This window comes from Drosophila sechellia, chromosome 2L (assembly GCF_004382195.2).
Source record: "Drosophila sechellia strain sech25 chromosome 2L, ASM438219v1, whole genome shotgun sequence".
NCBI lineage: Eukaryota > Metazoa > Arthropoda > Insecta > Diptera > Drosophilidae > Drosophila > Drosophila sechellia.
In genome coordinates, this window is record NC_045949.1 from 9,284,573 (window position 1) to 9,309,936 (window position 25,364).

Sequence of the window (25,364 nt, forward strand, 5' to 3'; positions counted from 1 at the left end):
CAAGCATACAAGATATTTAATTTGCACACGGGCATTAATGTACGAAAGAATTGAGACGTTGCTTGCAAGATTTTTGAATTTATTATGATTTTGCGACCAAAAGTTTCTTTCCTAGGTTATTGGCATTTCAGGGCTGCATGTTGCGCGCTTAAGGTTATAGTTGCCATTTGAATATTCTAAATATATATGTTGGTAAAATAAAAAAAGCGCGACATTATTAAACAACAAAAGGGAGGATTCACATATCGATCATATAGAATATAAAAAGATTTTCCGCAAATATTGTAAACAGTATTTGAACGCTGCTTACCTATCGAGTTTTAAGTTATTCGATAGCTCCACTTATATCATTTCTCACGCATTCGCATTTTCACGAATACTTTTCTAACAGAATACAATATAAACAAGATATGTAATAATTTCAAGAATCCCAACATGTTCGTACATTTATTATCTTGGACACGATAGACATTTATTCCGAAACTAGGGGCATTCCTCTTACAGCTGTTAGCACAGTTAGCGAGTCTGGTCACATCATCCCGAAGCCTCTGCAAAGTTTTACTGGTGATTTTGGTTGAAACGACGAGCCGATTCGGACGCGATTTTTGTATCGGGTTTATTTAGGTTGTTACGTTCTCTTCGCGTCGTTTCTTGTTTCTTTGTTTCGTCGGACTTTCGCGCGTGCATCGAGCAAGGAAAACTAATCATACATAATCATACATTTTCGTGGAGCAAAAACACATGGCAATGTAAATGTTTGATTATATTTCCATTTAAAACGGAGCCAAACAACTGTGTACTTGTGTGAGTGTGTGTGCGTGCGGTGGCTGCGTGCTTGTGTGGAAAAGTGAAAATGCTATTTGGGCCATAATTGTATTGAAATTCTTAGCAACAACAACAAACCAAACCTCGAGTTCGTGGCAAAAAATAAGTTCATTAAAAGACGAAAAACCCAACAGAAGGAAGTGAAAAAGTGAGCGGCTCAGAGATTTTTATGCTGTGCTCCAAGTGAAATAAAGTCTTTGGGAAATAATTATTTATTGTAATTCCTTCACTGAGGAAACATATAAAATAGAAAACAAAAAGATCATCTCCTGTCCCGCTCACACTTTCCGCCTGACCTCGGTTATCATATGTTACCTCCCTGTTGTTCTTGTTGTTGCTTTGAATGTGCTGCAACATTTTTGTATTGTTGCCATGCTGAAAAGTTGTTTTCATCCCCGTGTAAAAATAGTTTCAAACAAAAAATATAAAACAAAACCCCCACGAAGGCAAGGATAAAATAACCGCAAGCAATTGAATTGATCGAAAAACAAGCATAAATCCACGTCTGAGATTTTATTGGGTAAGTTTTTCGTTTAAATCAAGTTGCCATATTAAAAATTGCACAGGCATAAAGTCGGAGGGAAAAAACATAATAAAGCACAGACGGCGGCAATCTACAGAAAAAACAAGTTGGTTGCCAAGAACCAGTTAAGCGTTGCAGACCAACTGCCCCGCCCACCGCCCTCGGCCCCCATCGTCCCAAAAAATACGACGGGTTTTTTACCTGCTCGCATCCATCTCGCTCACTCATTCACACACAGCCTCCGATCGTTCTGGCTTCTCCCACCTCTTTCCCCTTCTATCTCTCTCTCTCTCTTTGTCTTACCGGCATTTGATAAAAGGCAAACAGATTCAAACAGTCGCGGTTTTAACTTTGCTTTTTGTTTTTCTGCGGGTTTGGATTCGTTTGCACTGTAATGCAGTAAAGATGCTTGGCCTCACTGTGCACAGTGGGACTAGAAACTGCAAGTCAAATGCGAGGTCGGGGTGAAACCGACCCCCACATTGTAAAAATCTATTTTGAGCTAAAAATTAGTTTTCCTTGGCACATCTTTCTTAAGACGGTAAAATAGAATTCAAATTTAAAATAATGTTTTACAACTTTTCTAAATTGCAAAATGGTGTCTTTTTAACATAGAACGTAGAATCAATAAGAATAAATATCTGCCGCCATTATAAAACAAATACTGATGTTTTGCCTGCTGATTTAAACTGAAATGTTAAGACTAAATTGGAAACATGGTTGCCGATGAGCAATTCGGTGGATGCTAGCAGCTGTTAAAAATTTCCGTTGCTTACCTGGCGGGAAAAAATAATTTCTCTTACCTGTGACATGTTTAAAATTCCACCAAGCCATTCTTTTTATTGCTCTGCATTTTATTCGTTGTAAGGGGCAAAGAGGGGTTACTCTAATTTCGTGTTGTAAATTTAATTTTTAAGACCTTTTCTGGTTTTATTTTTACCCACTGTGCGATGTCTTTGGGTATTTCTTCATCAACCTCCCTTCCCTTTCGTCTTCTATTCAATTGAGTTCAACGGTAGTTGACGTTACTCGTTTGCTAATTGCAGTTGAGAGACGGAGAGAGAAAGACAGAGAGCAAACAACAACTTTTAACTGTTTGTTGATGCGTTGTTTGCTCGTTTGTCTCTGCTTCATGCAATCTATTAGTCGCTCTCCCTCGCACGCCCCCACTCTCCTCCCTACCTCTCGCCAAACAATGACGCTCCATCGCTCTCGTTTGCTCCAGGTACCGTTAAGACAGAGCTTGAGGCAATTGACTCCGATTCGCAGTCCACAATCCGCAATTCGCGATGCAGTCGGAGCGAAAACAGCAAAAAGACGAATCAGAGACAGAAACAAAGCGAAACAGCGGAAGCAGTCGACTTATCTCCTGTTTTTACAGTTTAACGCCACCGATTATGGTTGGCTTAGTGCTCATTCGATGTTTATAGCTGAAATATACCCACTGTTTGCCATGTGTCTCATACAGTTGTCACCTAACCGCCATTAAAATAGCACAAAATTAGTACCAAATCTTAGTTAGTCTTGATTTTAATTTAATCGCATAGCGTACTGTTACCACAACTGATCCCGGCCTTATAATCAAATACGACGATCAGCTAATTAATCATTGTTTAGCCTAAATAGTAGTCACACAACATGTATGCATGCAATCATCAAAGCCAAACACTTAGCTCTTGTTTGAGATTGTTTTATGTGATTTAAATCATATTACATTTGATTTAGAAATACTTATGTTCTTATTCAATCCATTTTGCAATTCCAGGGTAAATCATAAAGTTTCGGGAAAAAACTTCCATTTAGAGGAATGGCACTTTAAAGAACGTTATAGTTGATGCCCTCGACTGTAGGATACCCTTTTACTGGTCTGCTGATATTTTAATCTTATTCATTCATTTAATTGAAAGAAGAATTTGGAATAGAACATGTAACATACTCTTCAACAAATATGTATAACCTTTCGCACATCGATTAAGGGGTATATACCTACTTATTACAGGAAGGTATAATTTCTGCAGATCGAATACGTGTAATTCAGAATTCGTTCGTATAAACGCGTGAGTTTTAATAAACCAATTCCGGCAAAAATGCCACTTGTATCTGGGTGCACAAAGTACGTGGCTTGGCCACATCGCGTGGCTTTTTAGACGCTACCTTATCACTACGTCAGCTGTCAGAGTACTATATACTATATGAACTATATTCACATACTGAACATTCCAGTGGTGTTTGGTTTATTTGTAGCTATCGCTGGCACTACAGGCATAATTTTTTTTTCTATTTATTCCTGGCCTAACTTAATTGATTACACATTGCGTTCTCATGGTTCGACTGCGAATTGAGTTTTCAGCTATGGAATGGATAATAAAATATGCGTTTGGGTATAGTCGATTCGCATGTATAGGGCTCGTAAAACTCCCTCCTGTCATTATGATTTGTGCCTTATCGGTTATCACTTAATTTATAAGGTATTTCTTATCTTTCGCAAGTTTCTTTGTTGCTTTGTTGTGACAAATACAGCGAGTCTCCACTTCCCTTTGAAAAACTTAAGTGTACAATTTTACAAATAAGTTGCCGTACTTTGTTATGTAAACATATAATAGGTTTGTTTATTGCCAAACACCAGACGTCGACAAATTCTAAAAATATAATAAAGGGAAATCACATGTGTGTTTATCAAACAAGATCAAAGAACAAGTAATGAGAACATCTGTGTGTATCTCTATAGAGCTGTGCATTTATGCTGACCACATACAATGGATCTCCTTCAACTTCTAAGATAATGATGTTTGCCTTATCGCATACTGTGCAATATATTTTGGTTTTTTACGATCCAATTTCCGATTTTCGCTACTCATAAGTACTTATTTCTATACACTTGATTTATTAGTTTAAAGAATAATAATAAGATTATTGAAATTGCTATTTTGGGAGCACTCTTGTTTTGTCTCAGATCATTTGCTGTTTTTACTGCCTTGCACTTTCTGGTTCATAGAAAACGAAGTACTTTTGCTTGTTTTCTGTTATACCCAACTTCTCTATATACCCAACTTTTTGCCATTAACTTTAATGACTTGCGATTGAGCAGGTGTAAAAGGGGGAGGCAAGTGGCAAGAGGTAGGGGCCTATTGTTTTATTACTTACTTAGTTCGTATCGAAAGCCAATCGATCTCTGGCACCGTGGTAAATTAGGAGGGAATGCGAATAATTGAATACATTAGTATGTTAATTTGGACTCGGGCGCTTTGCTTAGGTCAAAGCTTCAATCAGACGTATATTAAGTGTAGGTGAACAGTTGTTGTCTAGTTAGTAATGAGTGCGTGAGTTTTGAGACGCGTGGATTCGATAGATTACATAACATTTAAGTTTATATAAAAAAGATTCTTAGAAAACATCAAGATTTACTTAACAAAATGAAAAAAGTAACTTAAATTCTAAGGATTATAAATGGTTTTTTACTGATGAATAAGCAGATGGAAGTAAAATATTATTTCTTCAATTATTTGGCTCTAAAATATATCTTTGTTTTGAGTATATACATATTTTTTTAATACCCAACTGCGATTCGACGTCACGACCTCTGTTCCATCTGAAAAAATTAACCCTGTCAGTCAACTGGTGGCGATGTAATTGAATAGATAGCAATAGCAAGCTGTGGAGGCGCCCCCGTCAACAGTTTCTAATTAGTTGCGAAACTTGTTGCCCCTTTGTGGGGAGATGGGTGTTTCGTTTTTGCTAGCCTGAAATTTGCCCAGTTGGCGCGAATATTCTCAGAGTGTTGGAAGATTCCCATGTCAAATGCCGAAGCATCGTATATTTTAAACTCCATTGTTCAGTCTCACAAAGATGCCTTAATTAAGCAGCCCACTGAATTAGCATACGAACGATTTTATAGAGAGTATATGTAGCTGAAGATTTGTGGGCAATTTGTCGTGCTCGTTGACTTCATAACATTTATACCACAAGCCAGTTAAAAACTTGCCAAATAATTTATTGAGATCCGATGCAGTTTTAAATTTAAGTCAGAAACTTAAACAAACGATTGCGCTGCGCAATTACTATAATTTGTTACTATAGGTGTATGTGTGTTCTTATCGTTCGAAATAATTATTCATCACTCGGATTGCTATATCAATTATACGCCCCGTTGTACGAACATTAATATCTCGACTGGAAAAATGGCACAACAGCTGCCAGCGAAGTGCTTTTGGACCCGATAAATAATTAATTTAGCTTTTAACTTAATGACGAGAACGAGCAATAAATATGCATGTAGAGCAAACTTATTTCATTCACAAAAAAAATTTTAAACAAATAATAGTTCAATTTGAATGTTTTTTTTTCGTACCTCAAGTTCTGCAATGCATTAATCATTCTGAAAATAAATACATTTTTGAAATATCTGCGCATTGTATTTGTAAACAATTGGTACGAATTCACCTTTTCGCCAAATGGTTGAGTTCAAGTTTTGATAGATTTGTATAATTGTACAACGTGAAACAATTGGTAAACAATTCCATATTGCGCATTGAGTTTTCAATAATGGTTTACCTTTGAACTCTTTTGTCTCGAACTTTAAATGTTTTGAATTAATATTGCAATCTTAAAATTTCAAAAGCTTAAGCCTATCATTGTTTCCAAAAAAGATATAAGCCTCGTATTATAATAATTACTTAACATATTTTGCCTGCCCACTTTATATGTATATATATGTAATTATTTTATAATTGACCGGGCCATTAATGAGTTTTCAATGCAAGGTCGACCATTGAATGAACTAAAGTGAGCACTGAAATGAAAATGCGAAATTTGCGAGCGATTTGAAATATTCTTAAGTGAGTTTTTCACCTCGTCAATTGGGCTTTCAATCGTTTTTCCCCCGAGTTCAATAACAATGACAAATGAGCATCTTGGACATCTGGCGTCTTTTTTGTTGCTATTGAAAATCCAATGAACTTTACAACAGAGTCGCATTTATTTTTATCTGTATCGTAATGCTCCCGTTTCTCTTCGCTTTTTTTTCATTTTGATACCGCTTGTGGTAATCGCACCCGGTTTTGGGCTTGGCCTGATGGAATTGTTTATCTCCTCGGTTTATTTCGCATGTGCGTGGCTAAAAATAATTTCAATTTTGTTATTGCTGCTGCCGATGGAAGTATCGACAGCCGCAAAAGCTAAAAGCCAGGTACGGATACGTCCACATTCAGATACAAATGCACTTTGAAGTCGGCCACTGAAGATGGGGGCTTCCACTAATTAGCCGGGGCAGGAGTGAACTTATCAGTCTGGCCGCCTTCTTGAGGTCATTTAACCCATCGAGGGCTAGTAAATAAATCAAGTTTTGGCACTCGAAAGTCTTTTCTTGTGGCTCGTAAAACGGAAAGAAAGGAAAATTAAAAGTCGCAGACAGACATGGTAAAAGTTTCGTTCTTTTTCTCTATTATACTTGTCTTCCTTTTTGTTTTCATATTCTTGTCTGGGGCGTCTTTTTATGTATCTCAGCCATGACAAAGTCAAAAATTCAATGAAAGCTAAATGACTAATAAAACTACACGCAGAACTACAAAAAAAAAAATGAAGCAAATTTAATCCCAAAAAATGCAATAAAGAAAATTTTACTTCACCATGTGATTTATGATTTGCCCGAAATGATTTTACTAATTTAAATCGTATAAAGAAAACGTATAGCTAAACTCGGTCGTGTGCCAAATTCATTTTTAGCTTTCTTGTGCCCACTGAATATTCTGTAGGTATTCACAAATATAACGAACATATATAGAAACCGCAATCGGATGTACATATATGCACATGTATATATTTGGAATTTGTATTACGCCATTGCCGCAAGTTTGCCATTCGGAATGGCTTCACAAATTAGTTCTTCCCTGATTGGATATTAAATTAAATGCCAATTGGGCGTTATTCTTTTGTTTTTCATTGAAAAAAAAAAAACCAAGTCTGGGGTTTCTTTAAAGAAGTAAAGCTAAAGAAGTTAAAGCGATTAAACATTTTAATTTATTCAAGTATTTATATTATATATTTGAATGTAGATAGGCAGTCTCCTTTCAAGAAGCTGAACGTTCTCGAAATCAAACAAATATTTAGTTTCAAGAGGAAGTCGGATTTATAATTTGCAATAGTTATAGCATATAAAATGATTGCTTTAAAATCTTTTTAAGGAACAGGAAATCGCACGCGCGGATATTTAGATACCAGTCACTCTGGGTTTTCAATCACTTGCGAATATGAATATGAAAGAAGGTTCCAATTATAGTTGACCTTGTTTCAGACACATTTGACAGCTCAGAAATCAAAGTTCAAGCCCAGTGTGATAAATGTTTTTGTTTTTTTTTTTTAGCCTCGAACAGCTTGAACTTTTTTCTGTCAATGCGGCTATCGATCGAGAACTTGAAATCTTGAAAAGCAGCTAGGCCATCCAAAGAAAACAACGACGCAGGGCCACCCACCTGCAGCTTTTGGAGTAGCAAACGCCTCCATTTCCACGGCACCCGCGTTACGCTTGACCTTGTGGCTCTTTATGCTCGCCACTGCTCTTTTTCGGATTTTTGGCTTATCGGAAGCCCCAAGTCTTGAATCAAGGCCGAGATTAAAATGCTCGATTTTTTATACCCGTTAGTCGTAGAGGAAATGGGTATGCTAGATTCGTTGAAAAGAATGTAACACTTAAAAAGAAGCTTTTCCGATTTTTTTTTTATTTCTTTTTAATTTTTTTAAATTAATTTTTGCCATTTTCAATCAATATACAAAACAGATCGCTGAACTTTCTTGTTAGCACTCCCACTATTTGAGTAACGGGTATCTGATAGTCGAGGCAATCGACTATAGCGTTTTTATTTTTATTATTTTTTGTCTTTCGTTTTCGCATTTTTGGTGCTTGAGTGCGTCGGATGGGTTCGATAAACTTTGTGGCATTAATTAGGCAGACTTTTTATGTTTTCATAGCTCCGATAAAATTTGTATCGGATTGCTCTGTCATTACAACTGCATTCATATATCTCGTTTATTTCAGCATTTGAAAACAATATCTTATTTATTTATTTTAATTCATTTCAGAAGATCATGGCCTCTGCAACTAAGGGGTCACCCCCAACATACGTGACCAGGTGCTAGGATAAACTTTTCGATCACTTGGTAGATTGCAATTGGAACCGAATTGGAACTTTAACTGAGATAAACCGCAGAGAATCCACACATATCCGGCGTAGATCGTGGCCAGGCCGAAGAATTTAATCTGATGGTTGTGGCTCGCGAAGATGCCTTCAGCGAACACGGAAGACTTGCGGCGAAAGTTTCTAGTAGTGCAGCAGCAGCGCTCCGCACCGCCCAATCTGACCGGGGACACACTGTCATCGGGAATTCCGAATGCCAGTGTCAGCTCCGCCACCACCAGCCTGATGATGACGACGTCTACGGGTCTGGGCGGGGTGGCCATGGGTGCGGGAGAGCCGGAGCGTACGTATGTCTTTCCAGGCGGCAATCCGGTCGTAGGTAGCGCACCTGGCGGAGGACAAGGCATTCCCGGAGTGGCGATGGCAGCTCCATCGCGTGGTCATGCCCGCTCAATTAGCCATGGCGGAGGAGCCATTGTTGGAGCCAATGGGCGACCCATCAAGTCGGCCATGAAGGGCCACCAGCGAGCCTTTTCGCAGGGACAAATCACAGACTCACCACCCGGAAGTGCTGCGCCCGCGGGCAGAGGTCACAGTCGCGTGGGATCCAAGACGGATTTCATCCTGCCACCGGGTCACAAGGAGGAACCGGCGAGGGAACCCTCGGCGCCCACATCAGCGACCGGTGGGCGTGGCCATTCGCGGCAAGCATCGCGATCCGAGTCCATATACACACTCCGGCGGACGGAAACACCGCCCTGGTGGAAACGCCTTACCCTGTGCAATTACAACACCGCCGACAAGTTCGAGGAGCGAAGCTATCGGACGGTGGTTCCCAATCACACAGTGCCACCGAAGACCCCAAAGAGAGATCATCCCAACGGTCAGTTTGTGGGCAACAAGATACGGACGACGAAGTACACGCTGCTCTCGTTCATACCGAAGAATCTGCTGGAGCAATTCCATCGTGTGGCCAACTTGTACTTCATCTTCATTGTCCTGCTGAATTGGGTGCCAGAAATAAGTGCGTTTGGCAAGGAGGTGGCCATGATACCGGTCCTCTTCGTCCTGGGAGTGACTGCTGTAAAGGATCTCTTCGAGGATCGGAGAAGAAGGGCATCCGACAAGAGGATAAACAACACCACTTGCCGCGTTTACGATGGGTGAGTAAATCATTGTGTTTAAATATAACTTTTAAATTATGCCAGACTGATTCATAATTATAATTAGGGCGAAGTTTTAGACTATGACACAGTATAACAAATTAATCCCTAAGTCACAAAGCTAATTAAAAATTGTTGTATTAGTATACTATATATGGTATACTATATACTATCCTAGACTATATTAAAATAAGTGAGAGAGATAAATTTGATAACCAAGTTCTTGTCTCAGTCATAAATTTGATAAAAGAAAATTAAATTGTACATATATTTTTAAATTGATTAATACTCGTAATCAACTAGGACACCATTGGCATGATAAAAGTTAACAGGCTTAACAATGCATTTTTATTGAAGTCTTCGATCATAGAACTAGTTTCAACCAACGAAAATTTAAATAATTGAATCATTCATTCATTCAATCAGTTTAAACCGACAAACAAATTTTGTCAATAATGCGACACTTTTCCATTATGCTCACAATTACGCCGGTAATTTGTCAATTTCCCGTTGGGAAAACTTTTCAGAAGTGGTTTGGGTGAAAAGCAAAGTAAACCCTCCGGCGCAGACAGATTTTAACCAACCAACAAGCCCAATTCCAGCCCATCGACCACTGGTTGCTGATGGAAATTGTTTGCCCCGCGTCCCGTCTGCGATTTGTTTGGCACACACATATATGTTTTAAAACGTGATCTAGAAATCGATAAAGTGCCAGGAGAGCAGAAGCAGCAGTGCCAACTGGCTGGCTAAACTTTCCCTCGCTGTTTGAACTAAACTTTTTCACCGTCCCCCCACTTTCTTCTCTCTCTCTCTCTGTCTTGGTCTGTTGGGGTTTGGGTTTGGGTTTGGGTTCGGGCTTTTGTCCCACATTTGCGCGTGGTTGACGCATACTTTTTATCTGCCACCACCTTTCTTTGGCAGACTTTCCAACCAAGTGACAATTTACTTGCAGTGCACGTGTACCTACACTTGAAGAAATTCGAATTAATTTCTATAATGATAATAAACCCCTTTAAATCATATGTATATATATAACATATAGGGTTTTTATCTTTATTACTTTTAAATTTAAATTTATTTTTTGTGCTATAAACATGGAGTGCCTTTGTGCAAAGCCTCGAACATAATTGTTTTCATTCATAGTTTTTTCTTTTCGCTGACTTTAACTCTACTTGGTATTCAATTGTTTAGTTGGCTTCCCGTTTGAATGAGGCAAACATAAATCCGCCAAAAGACAAAAAGACAATGGCGCCAAGAAAACTGAAAATTTCGTATCTCCACGTAAATCTATGTAGGCCCCTATTTTTTTGCACCGTGTGCTGACCAATGAACTTACACATTGTTGTTGCTAATTATATTTGCATTTCCCTATTTTCCTCTTTGCACAATTGTCATAAACCACCACGATTTTGTTGTTTGTCACTTTTGTGTTCACATAACTTGTCCAGCACAGTGGTAATAAAACAATTGCGAATTGATTTGGCTGGCATATCAATGCAATTCTCATTGTTGAACTTTTGAAGGTTTTAGCAACTTTAAAAAAATACGTATATAAATAAACCTATTATATATATGTTTAAATCTATTTAGTTCCCAGAAAGATTTAATTTCAAAGATTTTCATTACCCCAAACAAAATGTTTATCTTTCGGAACCGCATATAACAAAGTTAGAACTGTTGTTATATCAATTTCTTTTTTAATATTTATTGTTGGTTTGTATATATACCATATATACATATACCAACTACCCAATACCAAACTTCAAATTTTCCGCTCACAAAATCGCCACAATACATGCAAATGGCACGCATACGGGCCAAGCCAAATATGGCAGTTGGAGTCAGCCAACCAACTGGTCAACTGACTCACAACAGCCGGTTGGGGCTGGAAGACTCGGCACAGTGGGGCAGGCAGGCAGCGTGTCTGAGGAACAGGCCTACCGGATTGCATATTTACCTCTTCGATGGGGGCAGCATTTCCAGTTTAACGGCCCTGACCATCTCACGCCTGTCCGATTTTTGTCCACGAATCGAATTCAAGACCATGTGGAGTGAACGCCGAATGATTCATGAATCATGATTGTGTGAACTGCTCGAGGTTTCTTCGCTCCATCTTGTACTATCATTGCGATTGCGAATGAACTATTTAATGGATCAAGGTGAACTGAAAATATTTCACTTTTGCAAGTATCTAGATTTAGGTTTTTCTTTGCAACAATTTCTCTTTAAATGTTGTGTTAATTGCTGCCGAATCGAATCGTTTTTAAAAGTGCTAACTGGGTGATTAAACCCAAATTGAAGTGAGAAAAGTCTGAGAATTTAATTAAAACGATATTAAATGCACACAAAGAAATAAAATTAGTCACCGATCAATGTTATTAAATTGTTAAACTTAAAAACAAGTGACAACCAGTATGCCGATGTGAATGATGTATTGGTATAAAATAAATAAATTGTAAAAAATTATGTAAGAATCTAGGGTAATTCAAATATATATTGAACTAATCAGAGACGGTTTGTGACATGATTCAATCGGGACTTCACTTTTTATTTGCTCTCGTTGACTTCCAGGGAAATTCCGTGGTGCAGTTATTATTGATATGACCGGCAAAAAGTCATCTCTGAAGTTTTGCAATAAATGTGCAATCAAGTGAATTCGTGGGCAATCGAAAGACTGACAGCAGAGCAACTTTCTGAACGCCAATCGCGTTGAAGACGATGTCACCCAATAGCATTTTCTGCTATATGGTCAAAGGTTACCGCTTACAGAACAAAAAAAAATGAAAAGATCTTCATTCGTAGCACTTTTACCTTATGTAATGCATTATGCAATACACTGGCGCATCTGGCAATCTGAATCATACGAGATTTTTTCTGGATTCAAGCGGAAACTGTAAACAGCATTTGCCACTCACTGCAACTCGCCATGCATGAAAGTTTACGTTTTCTTTTGCTTATTTCTTATTTCTGCTTGATTGTTTATTGCATTTTGTAAATGCTAAAATCCTATAGTTGCGAAATTACATTTCGAGCACTGGTACTTCAATGAAAATTTCAAAATTAATAATGAGAGAGAAACACGTACCATAAAATTTTAATTTTTATGATAGTAATAAAGTAAGTGCACTAAATGCCATTCTGAAATCTTGATTTAAGCCAATTGAAATGTTATAGATCTGCATTCAAGAAATTTAAAGCCAAATGTGAAGCAACTTTTGTTTTACGATCTTGAACTTGACTTACCTTGAAATACATGGGAATTCAATAAATATTTAATGGTCTATTTTCCTGTTGCTAAACTTAATAAAAGTGTGCTAGCTGAAATGCCGGAATAAGCTTATTCAACTGTCAGTTTGAGATGGGCGGCAATCAGCTGGCGATTCTCTCATGTGTCAAGTGTGCACTTTCACCGAAACTCCATGCATATATTCCATCGCAGCCGGAGCTCTATGATTCTGGTTCTGGTTTTGAGGTCTCTGCATTAAATATAAATATAAAACACGGCCATCAAGGTTGTGGGAAGAATTTGTGTGGGGCACGTTGCGGGTTCGAACAAAAAAAAAAAAAGAGAGAACGCTAACCTTGAAAAGCAATCGCGATATGACCGCAGAACCGTACGACCGAATGTATCTGTCGGATGTTGTTCTAAAGCCACTTAGATGATGGTGGTGTTGATGATCGAAATGCGAATATCACATCCCCCTGATGGTTATGCTCTACTGGGGCGCATCTGTTCTTGTGCCATTACGTTGATCTCCTCCGTGTTTTTTTTTTTCGGTTTTGGGTTTGGGCTTTCATTGGGTTATGGCTTATTGTTTGCTCGTTTGGTAAAAGGCTTAATTTTTGCCCGCCACACACGAGCACAACACAATGTAAGGCCCGAACTCATGACATTGAAAATGCTAAAATACAGCAACAGACAAACGGGTTTTCCATTCCCCATTCAAGCAAACCGGTTGGCCATCATCGTTTACTGTCTCAAACTCACTCGGACTCAATCTTGAATCTCAGTTCCAGCCTGGGAGACTCGCACACACGGTGTTTGTCTAGCAAGAACCACAGACTCTGTATCTCTAGCTCCGACGGATTCCCAATCTCGATGGCGTTGGCTAAACCTGATGCCCCTGCAAAGCTGGCTCTCCGTCTAATGGCCATGTTAACAAACCCCAGAGACCATTAACACCGTGCTGCAATTGTCAGTTGAGCTTGCTGTTTGCTGTTGGTCAAGTTTTTCTATTCGTATTTGTTGTCTTCGGTGGATTTCTTGCAGTGTCACTGATCCGGTGGCTTGTTTCCAACTCAGTTGGGTTCAACTGAAGCCAAAGCTCAGGCTAGAGTTTTGCTCAGGGACAAGTTGAGGGGGAAATATGGTCAGCCAGGTGATGGCTTTGGGTTCAGACATACATATGTAGTATATAGATGCAATTGACTCGGCCAAATGGAAAAGAAGCTATTTAGTAATGATTTAGGCAAGGTTTGGTTTTGTTTTGCAACATTCTCAAGTTTTATTTTATCAGCAACCAGACGACAAATCGCCACTCGCAAAACAACATTTGTTATCTTTTTAGAACAAACAAAAATTGATCATTTTTTTAGTGACTCAACTTTACTTAAAAATAAAAACCAACCAAATACACAAGTTTCTTCCAGCAACTAAATAAGTTTATCTTCTAGTTATTGCGTTTGTTTGCCATAGAGGGAGCATTTCAAACTAGTTATTTGCAAAGCTATCAAAACACTTGAGATAATATTTGATCAGTTTCAATGACATATATACCTAGATATAACATCATGAATTCTTCGGATCTCATTATATAATAGCACGTACAAGAACCACGGGAAAATTATTAGTATTTTCCCCTTGAATAATTTGTAACTACACATCCCTTTGAATAGTTGGCTAATATTAGCGCTCTAAATTTCCGGACACGCCCTTAGCACACACTACCCAAAACTCCAACCGATCATTTGAATGGCGTTAGTTGTTAGCCGAAAGCAAGTAAACAGGGAATATGATTGTTTGATTCCAATTTGACTGGGCCACGCGGAAGACTTTATTTGCCTTGTATCTATCTCTGTAACACAATTTGCAATCAGCTTAAGGATTGGGGATTGCCCATTACAATATTTACACTCAGAACTAGATACTTCCCCCATTTGAGTTCCATATCCCAACATTTCCATCCGTAATTCCAGTTTCGCTTGTTGCCGCCAACAAGCGATTGCCAAGTGCAAAACGCTGTTCAGATACAAGAGGAATCTCAGAGATATGACAACTGCCCAGATATCAAATGTCGATTTGAGTAGTCCACATGGAGGAAAACATCAGCGGAGGCAACTCGAATAGCTTCACCGACAAATGCCGATAGCTTGATGAAATATGAGAATGAGATACTGGGCATTCATTTGCGGTCAGTTTGTTTGGTTGGTTGGCTGAATGGACGGATGGCTGGACAAATAAACTGACTTTTGTTTGGCCTTTCCCAATAATTGACCTTACTTGCAGTGCTGGCCGCCTGCGTCCACATTCCTTTGCCAGGGGAAAAGAGCTTTATTAATAATTAATTTAGGCGGGCAATTGAGCGATGGCCGCTGAAACCAGACTATATACACGCACACACATACATGCCAGTTTGGTTGAGGTGTACTTCTCATTTCCAAGTCCTCTGTTGCGTGCAACGAGCTAATTACATGACCAAACTGTCTTTTCATTTCTTAGCGACGGAGTGGGCCAATGGTGGGTTAAGTACACACCCGTCTAGCGGCATTGCGGGCTCCATTGAACCGCTTGCCGTACCGCCCATCGTCCACCGCCCACCACCCACAACTTGTGCTTTAATAATGTTTACATGATTGATTCATGCGCTATGGCTCTTAGTCAAGTTAATGAGGCACTGCCACTGTTTCTGTTTGAGTGCCAGTGCGCGTGGGCGTTTCTTTTCCACCCACCGCCCTTTCTTCGCTTAAATTGGGGACCAACTTTAAAAATGTATTATAAAAATCACTTGCGTGCTCTGTTTACTTGGCTTTTATTTTTCCATTCGGTGTCGAGGAAATGGGTACGTCGCTTCGCCTTTTGGGTGCGCCTTAAATGCATTAACTCAGACCAATACAGCTCGGGAAAACCAAACTCAGCATGACGGACATTGCAAGGACGACCTTCAGAGTGTTCCGACTTGGTGGCATGGGCGGTGGGAGTGGAAATTGTGGGCAAACTTTTCATTAATGAAAACAATGTAGCGCGCAGTGGGTGTCAATTAAAGAGTAGCCACAAAAGTGATCTTAAAATCCGGAAATGGTCTTCCTCTCATTTCATTATTCCCAAACATCATTAGCAGCCAATAAAATACAAAGGAAATCAGGGATAGAATATTAACATAATTATTTATGGTGCCTTTCGATATAATACAATTGTCAGCAATCTTTTCCCTAGCGAATAGAAAGTAATACAAACAATATCGACATCTATCGCTCCAATTAAACAAACCTACGGCAATACTGTGCATATCAAAAGCGTGTAAATATGTGTTAATTTACGTAGACCCAAGTTCACCGTCATCAGTGGAGTACACAGTCCATAGTCTGATGTCGGACCAACTTTCCGGTGGATATGGGCTTATTAAATGCTGAATTATTTATGACATCACAGTGAGGGGTAGGATCCCGCCGGCAGAGTCCTTCTGGTTATGTTTACACAACCTGGCTAACGCTTCGTTGGCTTTTGCCTAATTTGCTCTATGTTCGACCTGCTGCTAGTCGTTTTTTCGCTGCCTGGACATATGTTTACTTTGGGTCTACGGAAAGTGCCTTTTGAATAACAACCTTGTCGCTACATGAACTCACATATGAGCGGATAGCAGTCTGCCCATTCCCAGTCCCAATCCCACTCCCTGTTCCTGTTTATGTTGCAGCACTTTATTGACTACGCTAACGGAAGGGGGCATGCGCATTTGCCCACTTCTATTGCCCGGCCATGTTATGCGAACCTTAGGAAATTACCCTACCATTCCCAGGTCCATAACTACCTCAAACGAACATGCATGACCCACTTTGGCCACATAAATTTCCATGTATACGATGGCAAGGAGGAAGGCAGTTCGGCCAGATGGGAGCACTAAATAATCGAGTGCACGGTCCAATACACTGAGAATACGATTTCCCGGTGGCCACGATCTTCTTGACTAGGTAATATCGAAACCCATGACGCAATTGGCCTACATAAATTGAGTGCACTGATTCTTTGGACATGCATGAAACCACCGGCATTGCACTTATCTTATCTGTAGTAGTAAAAACCAGTGCAAATATTTATGATAAACATTTCTTGAGAAATGCGATCGATTTTCAAACGATGATTTGAAAATAAATAGGAAACTTCTGCTTATAAAGAATATAAAACTTCATTAATTAAGTGCAACCCAGAAGGGGTCGTAGATCAATAACGAATGATACGGGTTCGTATGTATCCCCATGACTCAGCTTAATGTAGTTCCTGTCCCGTCATGAACATCATAAAATTCGATTTGAAGAGAGGCATGTAATTTCGCTCTTAAGTTAGATCAATACCATCACCATTTTAATTGACACACCGAAGGGAGAAAACACACCAACTTCACCCCATAAAGAGGGGCGTGTGAGAAGCGCGGAGAAAGGCGCGAGAATGAATAAATTGCCGCTAGAGGGCGTTACCAATGCGACCCACATTCTCTTCAATCCAAACCGAAATCGAAATCGAAAACACAACTTCAATTTGGGTTGCGAAGTTGCGTGAGTTTCACTTTTATTTCAAGTGGCTTCTTTTTTATTTTTGTTGTTAGCTGGGCGAATAATTCAGCAATCAACGTGCTCATCGTCGAGTTAAACTCGCATTAATTTTGCATTTCTGGAAAACGCCTAATAAATCGAGTCAGGCCCGGTAATTGCGCTTCGCCAAAACAGCATTAAAGATTCAATAGCCGAGACGCCCTCGGGGTAAATATGAATCCGCGACCAAAGTGGGGAGGGACCAATTAGGTGACATGCAATAAAGCAGGGCTGGCACAAAAAACTTGTCTGACTGCGACCGCCATCCGCTCCTCTGGTGTCTCCTGGCGTGGCTGGTGGGGCTGCATGTCCTCCCCGAGGGATACAAGCGGAATATCGCGCCTGGCGGTGGGTGCACTGCTTGGCTGCTTGGTGGCTTGTTAATGGACTTGACACTTGGCCAACAGTTGGTCACGCGCCGCAAGACAACGCCCATAATGATGATAATTACAAGACCAACAGCTGTCCCCTTCGCGCTACAACTTGCACTTGTTGTTCCGCTCGATCCGGATATTGAAGGTTTTGTTTTGTATCCATAGGAATATGATTGATGACGCGGACTCCGCGGTCAGCGGGTGAGTAACACTTGACCTAAATAAAATATATCGCCGGAGAAAGTGTGCGCATAAAAATATGGCAAACTTGGAGTTGCAAGGAAAGTGAGAGGGAAAGCAAAGTCAAAATCAAAACAAATTAATATGCTCATAAAAAGAACATCAAATAATTATAAACATTTGATTAAGTTCCGGTTGTAAAATGGGGAGTTCATTTCAATTTTGATATACCAAAAAAGTATTAGTAGCTCAATAAATTATTTTTAACCTAAATTCGATGCATAAAGTGAATGTTTACAACAAATTGATTTTTACCATTAAGTACTAAAATTAGCAATTGATAGATTAAATCTTATCACCCTTGATGGATTGGAACACGACCTCAATTCAATTAAATTCAGAAAACAAAGCAATTTTAAAGAAATCGGAATTGGGTGATCTAATAAACCCCCCCACAGTAATAGTTTATAACACGCTTTCGTCATACAAAATAAAGCACTCATAGTGATCGAATCAATATCTTATCGGAGGAAGTGCTTAATAGAATGCGATTACATTTGAAGAACCTGGCCAAAATGGCATGTACGTGATATATAAGGAAACGCAATTCTGTCAACCGAACCGATGGCTTGCAGAACGTCAGCACCTGTCAGTTAGGGAATTGCATTTGCCAGGCCAGAAACAAGAGTTGGTCGGCGAAAATGGTAACACAATACAGCACAATAATAAAAAAAAAATAAAAACAAATATAATTATATGGCCACAAAGGGGCTAACAGGGGACGTTGGCAATTGCGTTAGAATGTTCAATCTTGCTAATGACCCAATTAGAACGATGGCCAAAGCAAAGGCTTTCACCGCCGACCTGTTTTCCTTATTATTTTATTTTTCCTGTAACTGTGTTGCCGCAGCAGGCTGACAGGACATGCCAGTGCCAGTGCCACAGTCTGGATTCTAGCACTGCAAGGACACTGGACACACAATGACAGAAAGTTCAGGGCAGAGGGTCGGACACGCGACTTTTAAAAATTACATTTTCCAACCATAACAATTTCGCGTCGGACGGAGTGAACTTGAATGAAATGGAATTGGTCTGTCCCCGTCCTTGCACTTCCTCCTGCCCATTCCCGTGGCAAACTCTCTTTGCGGACTCTTTCATAAATATCAAAGCAGGGCAAAGATGACGCCACTACATGATTCCCAAAACGAGCTGACATGCGACCCACGAAATTTTACAAAAAAAAACACCATGAACCACACAGAGAGGAATACTTTCTCGGTGACGCGGAGGGAAACTCCAGCAACCACTCGCCGCCTCCTCATCGTCATCTTCTTTCTGTCAAGGTCGAGGCCAAGTGGTGGCACATTATTTCGCAATTTACTAGTTACTTTAATAACCCACCCACATGCGAGCCCTGACCGCCAAGCCACAGCTGGTCTCCCCACTTGGCACATCTTCTCCATTAACAAAGCACTTATCCCAATCCCTGACCTTAGCCTACCCTAAACCACTAACCAAATAACCAGCCAAACCATAACAGTCCAACTTAACTCGCATGTAAATTGTCTTGCGTGGCGGACCATCAATGTGTTCATTTGACAATAACTGAGTTTTGGTTATGACGAGCATTTCATGAATATTGCATTGAAATGTATAGCTGTATAGGTATGACAGCCTGAGCGACATTTCGTGACCAGAAGTTGACATTTTGAAAGCCAACTGGAGCGTCATTCTTTGGCATTTTCAAATATTTACTTTAAACATTTTTTTTAAAAGAAATGATGTAAAAATATATGTATTGATTTATTGAAGATTTTTTCGATAGTTATTTATATATAATTGAATTAATTTTTTCTTTTAAAACGATTCTACAACAATTTGTATTATTATTTTTTTTATTACAGAGAAACGGAGCGGTACAAGAAGGTGAAATGGCAGGAGCTGCGTGTTGGGGACATTGTCCACCTGTCCAACAACGAGACGGTGCCGGCGGACATCCTGCTATTGCGGACAAGCGACCCCCAAGGGGTGTGCTACATAGACACCTGCGATTTGGACGGTGAAACTAATCTGAAGCGGCGCGAGGTGAGTTCCCGGCAATTAGCTAACCCAGTAGCTCTACGTGATTCTACAGATATTTGTCATTTCTTCGCAGGTTGTACGTGGCTTCGAGGAGATGCAGAACATTTTTGTGCCCAGCAAGTTTGTTAGTCGCGTGGAAGCGGATGCGCCGACCACGAAGCTATATAGATTCCATGGGGCCTTAATACATCCAACTGGTGAGCGTGTGCCCATATCGACCGAGTGCCTTTTGCTGAGAGAGAGCAGACTGAAGGTTGGTTAACTCTTACCGGGTGCAATGTACATTCGTTTTATCTGAATTTGTTCTTCACTTCAGAATACGGACTATATCGAGGGTATTGTAGTCTATGCGGGACATGAAACCAAGTCTATGCTGAATAATAGTGGTCCAAGGTACAAGCGATCCCAGGTGGAACAGCAAATGAATATTGATGTGATATGGTACGTAAAATATTTCAAATTATCTCTTAATATATATTAATGGTGTGTTAACTTTCAGGTGTGTGATAATTTTGTTGATATTGTGCGTTGTTGGCGCTATTGGATGCAGAATGTGGTTGAGCTCGTTTACCCATTTCCCGGTGCCCTATTTGCCACCGAATAAACTGACTGCCAATATGGAGAGCATGTGGATTTTCTGGACGTACATCGTCATACTGCAGGTGATGATTCCACTGTCGCTCTACGTGACCATCGAGCTGTGTAAGATCTTGCAGGTCTTTCACATCCACAACAATGTCGATTTATTCGATGCGGAGACTAACAAGCAAACGGAATGCCGGGCGATGAACATAACCGAGGAGTTGGGCCAGATCCAGCATATATTTACAGATAAAACAGGTACTCTCACGGAGAACAAGATGATCTTTCGACGATGCGTTGTCAATGGATCGGATTACAATCATCCGCCTTCGGAGCTTGAAAAGATATACTCTAAGCCAGGCGCACCGGCGCCACCACTAATTCCGAATGATAATCTGAATAGCGACATGGCACAACTTACACAAGGAACATATCTCACACCTCATGCGCAGCGCATTCAAGAATTCCTCGTGGTACTGGCCATCTGCAACACGGTTATCGTGGGTGCCGCCCCCCATCGAGATATGATGAATGCCAGTGGAATTATCGAAGTGCAGCAAATAGGAAACAGCCCGGCAAACCTTAAGCACGGCAAGCAGCGACAGAAGCTGCTGGCCAGTAGCACAACTACGACCACAACGACGACAATAATAAATGGACCTGCGACACAGCAACAGGTAGTGTCCATTCCAGCGGATCGTTATATCAGGCTGGCTGAATCACGATCGGTGACTCCCTCTCCACCTCCCAATCTCCTTTTTGCGTTGCCGGCTCAGAGCCATCAGCCAACTCTTTCGCCCATCAGCAGCTCGGCTGAATCGTCACCGAATTCCGAGTCTGAATCACCATCACCGCCTATGAAAAACAAGTCCCTTTCCAACAGTATTTCGCCCACCGGTAGGGCCAAGGCAGTCATTAACTCCAAGATTACGAGTATAGCGACTTTTCTGAATGCAAAAACTCAGGGAAAGCGAATGAAGTTGCCGTAAGTTTCATCATTTATTGATTTTTACAAAGGATAAACCTTAATTGCTTGCCATTATAATTTCCAGTTCATCCAAAACGGGAACGATTTACAGAACCGCCGATGGGCGACCGCTCTACGAAGCCGAGAGTCCTGATGAGTTGGCTCTCGTGAATGCTGCCTATAGCTATGATTGCTGCCTACTGAATCGCAGTCCCAACCAGATTTTGGTCAGCATGCCAATGGCGGGAGCCACAAGGGAGTACGAGATACTCAAGGTTCTGCCCTTTGATTCCAGTCGCAAGTGCATGTCAATTGTGGTTCGACAGATTGGCAGTCAGGAGATTGTGCTGTACACCAAGGGCGCAGACAGCTCTATCATGCCCGTCTTGGTGCCTTGCTCGCATAACAGTCCCGAAGGTGAGTGGCATTACACATGACTGTTCCGATAATTATTGACCGATTTTATTGATTTTAGGCATATTGCGAGAACAGACCCAGCAACAGCTAGATCGCTATGCCCGCGAAGGTCTGCGCATCCTAGTAATGGCCAAACGGACTCTGAACTCTGCCGACTATACGGATTGGTGGGCGCGGCATCAGGAAATCGAGATGTCGTTGGAGAACCGCGAACGAAGATTACGTGACTCATTCGCGAAGCTGGAAAGCAATCTGACCCTGTTGGGGGCAACAGGCATCGAAGATCGGCTACAGGATGGAGTGCCGGAGACGATAGCCTCGCTTCTCTCCGCGGGGATCTCAGTTTGGGTTCTGACTGGAGACAAGCCCGAAACGGCCATAAATATTGCCTACTCTGCAAAGCTATTTACCCAGCAAATGGAGCTCATAAGGCAAGCAAAGTTATAAATTAGAGTGCTTCCACAATGCCTTTCATTTTTACGTTGAAGTATCTAATTGTAATTCGTGCGCCGTTTTAGGTTAACAGCACGATCCCGCGATGCTGCTGAAACAGCCATAAATTTCTATCTGGCTGATATGGAGAATGACAAGACAACATCCTCGTTGGGCTATGGCCAGTCGTTAAGAAAGAAACAACGCGCATTGGTAGTGGATGGAAAGACCTTAACATTTATTTTAGATCCAAAGTGAGTTAGACACAAAGTATGTTTTTATCCTCTTATTTAATTGCATTACCAATTTACAGGTCCAAACTAATCCTGCCTTTTCTGCGACTGTCCAAGCGGTGCGCTTCGGTGCTCTGCTGTCGATCCACTCCGCTGCAGAAGGCCTACCTAGTCAAAGTGGTTAAGGAGGAGCTCAACCTGCGAACCCTGGCCATCGGGGATGGCGCCAACGATGTGTCCATGATCCAGATGGCAGACGTGGGCGTTGGAATCTCTGGTCAAGAAGGCATGCAGGCCGTTATGGCCGCCGATTTCACACTACCACGCTTTCGCTACTTGGAGCGCCTGCTCTTGGCGCACGGATATTGGTGCTACGATCGATTGGCCCGCATGATTTTATACTTTTTCTATAAGAATGCTGTAAGTTTAAGATTTATTATTTATTTATATAAAACGGAAAATTTAAATCATACAATACACATTTGTTCCAGGCCTTTGTCTTTCTGATATTCTGGTACCAGTTGTACTGTGGATTTTCTGGCCAAGTGATGATGGATCAGATGTATTTGATGCTGTATAATTTAATATTCACCTCGCTGCCGCCATTGGCCATTGGAGTGTACGACAAGCGTGTGCCCGAAGATCTCCTGCTAAAAAATCCATATCTCTACAAAAATGTGAGTTAGGAAGCATGTTGTATTCATAATCTATATGATTAACTATTGTGAATTCATTCGATTTCAGGGTCGACTGGGCGTAGCTTATAGACCACACGACTTCTGGCTAATACTACTGGATGCCCTCTATCAGAGCCTGGTCATATTTTTCGTGGCGCTGTGCGCCTATGCGGAGAGTGATGTAGGGATCTGGGAGTTCGGTACGACGATAACAGCATCCTGTCTCTTTGCTAACCTCGTACACTGTGCCATTGAAATACGTTCCTGGGTGAGTTTATTCAACAAGGTTAACAAATTATCTGTATGCTTATTAAATTTTCTTATTTCCCTTTTCAGACTGTGCTGCATGTCTTATCCATAGTGCTTAGTCTAGGTTCCTTCTACCTCTTTGCGATCGTTTACGATTCTGTGTGCATGAATTGCTTCGGAGTCCGGTCCTCATACTGGGTCATCTTTGTGTGCTTTGCCTCCGTTGTTCACTGGCTAGTGATAATGCTCTCCACAGTGGTGGCAGTTCTGCCACGGTTAGTATGCAATTTAAATTCCGTTTTAAACTTTTTATTAATTTTATTATTTCTACAGCCTGCTCCTAACAACAGTGCGTATTTCGTTGTGTCCCGACGACAGCACCAAAGTTATCCTGCAAAGCAAACGGGAGCGCAGCAGAGGTGAGGGTTTGTTAGTTACTTGGTCGCGCTCCACGTCAGCCTCATCAATCTATAGGTAAAAAGGCACAAAATACTTGATCTGCAAGCAAGTTGCAACTTTTTCATTTGCACGATTTGAGTACACCCTTTAGAGCATGTATTAGTTTATTTTGATTTTGTGTCTTTTTATTTCTACATTGTTGCGCAATTCTTTAATGTAATTCGTAATTCGTACCTAAAACAAGAAAATATTCATGCCGTTTTACAGAATCACCGATTATGGGTCTAAGAATCAGATTATAACAACGATTACCTGATTAAGCGCCAAAATGCAATTCTTCGGCTATCTCAGCGGCAACTAAAATAAGGAAGACGACTAGCAACCCCCAAAACTTGTACACATGTGCTTTCGCTCTAAATATGTGGCCTTCGACACCGATTACTGATAATATTGCGTTAGTTTAGTTAATCCACTTATCTTAAAAGTACTTAGTAAGCAATTCTAATAATTTGTTTAGCGAATGATTGAGCAAGCGCTTAGATTTCCGAGTTATCTATCTGAATATTTGTTAAACTGTTTGCCTTAACACTAGAATGAAAGCAATTGCACAATTGCACGTATGTCATAGTTTACATATTTATTTGTATAAAATTAGGGAGCCAGAAGTGCTCGAGAATTGAACCCAACCTAACCGACTATTGTTAAATAGAAGCGAAAACACAATGCTTATTTATGTGGACGATTATTTAAACTAGCGACTAATAGATGTATCACCCTAACAGAAATACTTGACAATTCAAACACAACAGAACTCCATTGCGAGTTCGATGATAAGGCTGTGATTCTACACTCATGAAGGATATACCTAAGCATAAGATATATATACATACACAAACCTATAGACCTTAGATGTTAGTTGCATTGATTCAAGTATTGACAGAATTGTTTCTCACCTTCTGTTTCTTAGTTTGTTGGGTGAACAAGAACATTTTTTACTTTTTTATTGAGACCATGCAATGACAAGTTGTAATAATCGATTGTTGTAATCTATTAGTTGTATTAAACCAATTTAACCTACTTGTAGTCCTTTTCAAAAAGAATACAATAAGATAAACTCTAAATGCAATTCGAAATTAACTGGGTTTGTTAACAGAATGAATTCCAGAGAGCAAAAATTGTTAGCTGAATATTTACATTGTTGAAAAGCAAGAAATCATTAAATGAAATAAATGTATATTTACCTAAAAAACAGCTAAAGTGTGTTTATTTTATGAGTTACATTTATCAACAATATGTTCGGTGATTTCAGAAAATCATCTAAAAGTTAT

The 25,364-nt window shown here is 40.3% G+C and overlaps 1 protein-coding gene across 3 annotated transcripts; it reads left to right on the forward strand.

Annotated features, from left to right (window-relative positions):
• Positions 1-569: 569 nt before the first annotated feature.
• Positions 570-25,278, forward strand: LOC6611816 (probable phospholipid-transporting ATPase VD). 3 transcript variants are annotated; one of them, XM_032716034.1, is made up of 16 exons: positions 570-804; positions 1,235-1,345; positions 8,423-9,641; positions 19,903-20,083; positions 20,154-20,333; positions 20,397-20,521; positions 20,580-21,647; positions 21,715-22,046; positions 22,105-22,477; positions 22,565-22,732; positions 22,792-23,131; positions 23,203-23,388; positions 23,456-23,656; positions 23,725-23,912; positions 23,971-24,111; positions 24,304-25,278. In XM_032716034.1, exons 3-16 carry the CDS (start codon positions 8,623-8,625, stop codon positions 24,350-24,352), a joined length of 4,551 nt encoding a protein of 1,516 aa, XP_032571925.1. In that variant the 5' UTR covers positions 570-804; positions 1,235-1,345; positions 8,423-8,622; the 3' UTR covers positions 24,353-25,278. The 3 variants fall into 3 exon arrangements, with proteins under 3 accessions (XP_032571925.1, XP_002036338.1, XP_032571930.1); XM_002036302.2 differs by having other exon boundaries at positions 23,971-24,056; XM_032716039.1 differs by having other exon boundaries at positions 570-749.
• Positions 25,279-25,364: the final 86 nt, after the last annotated feature.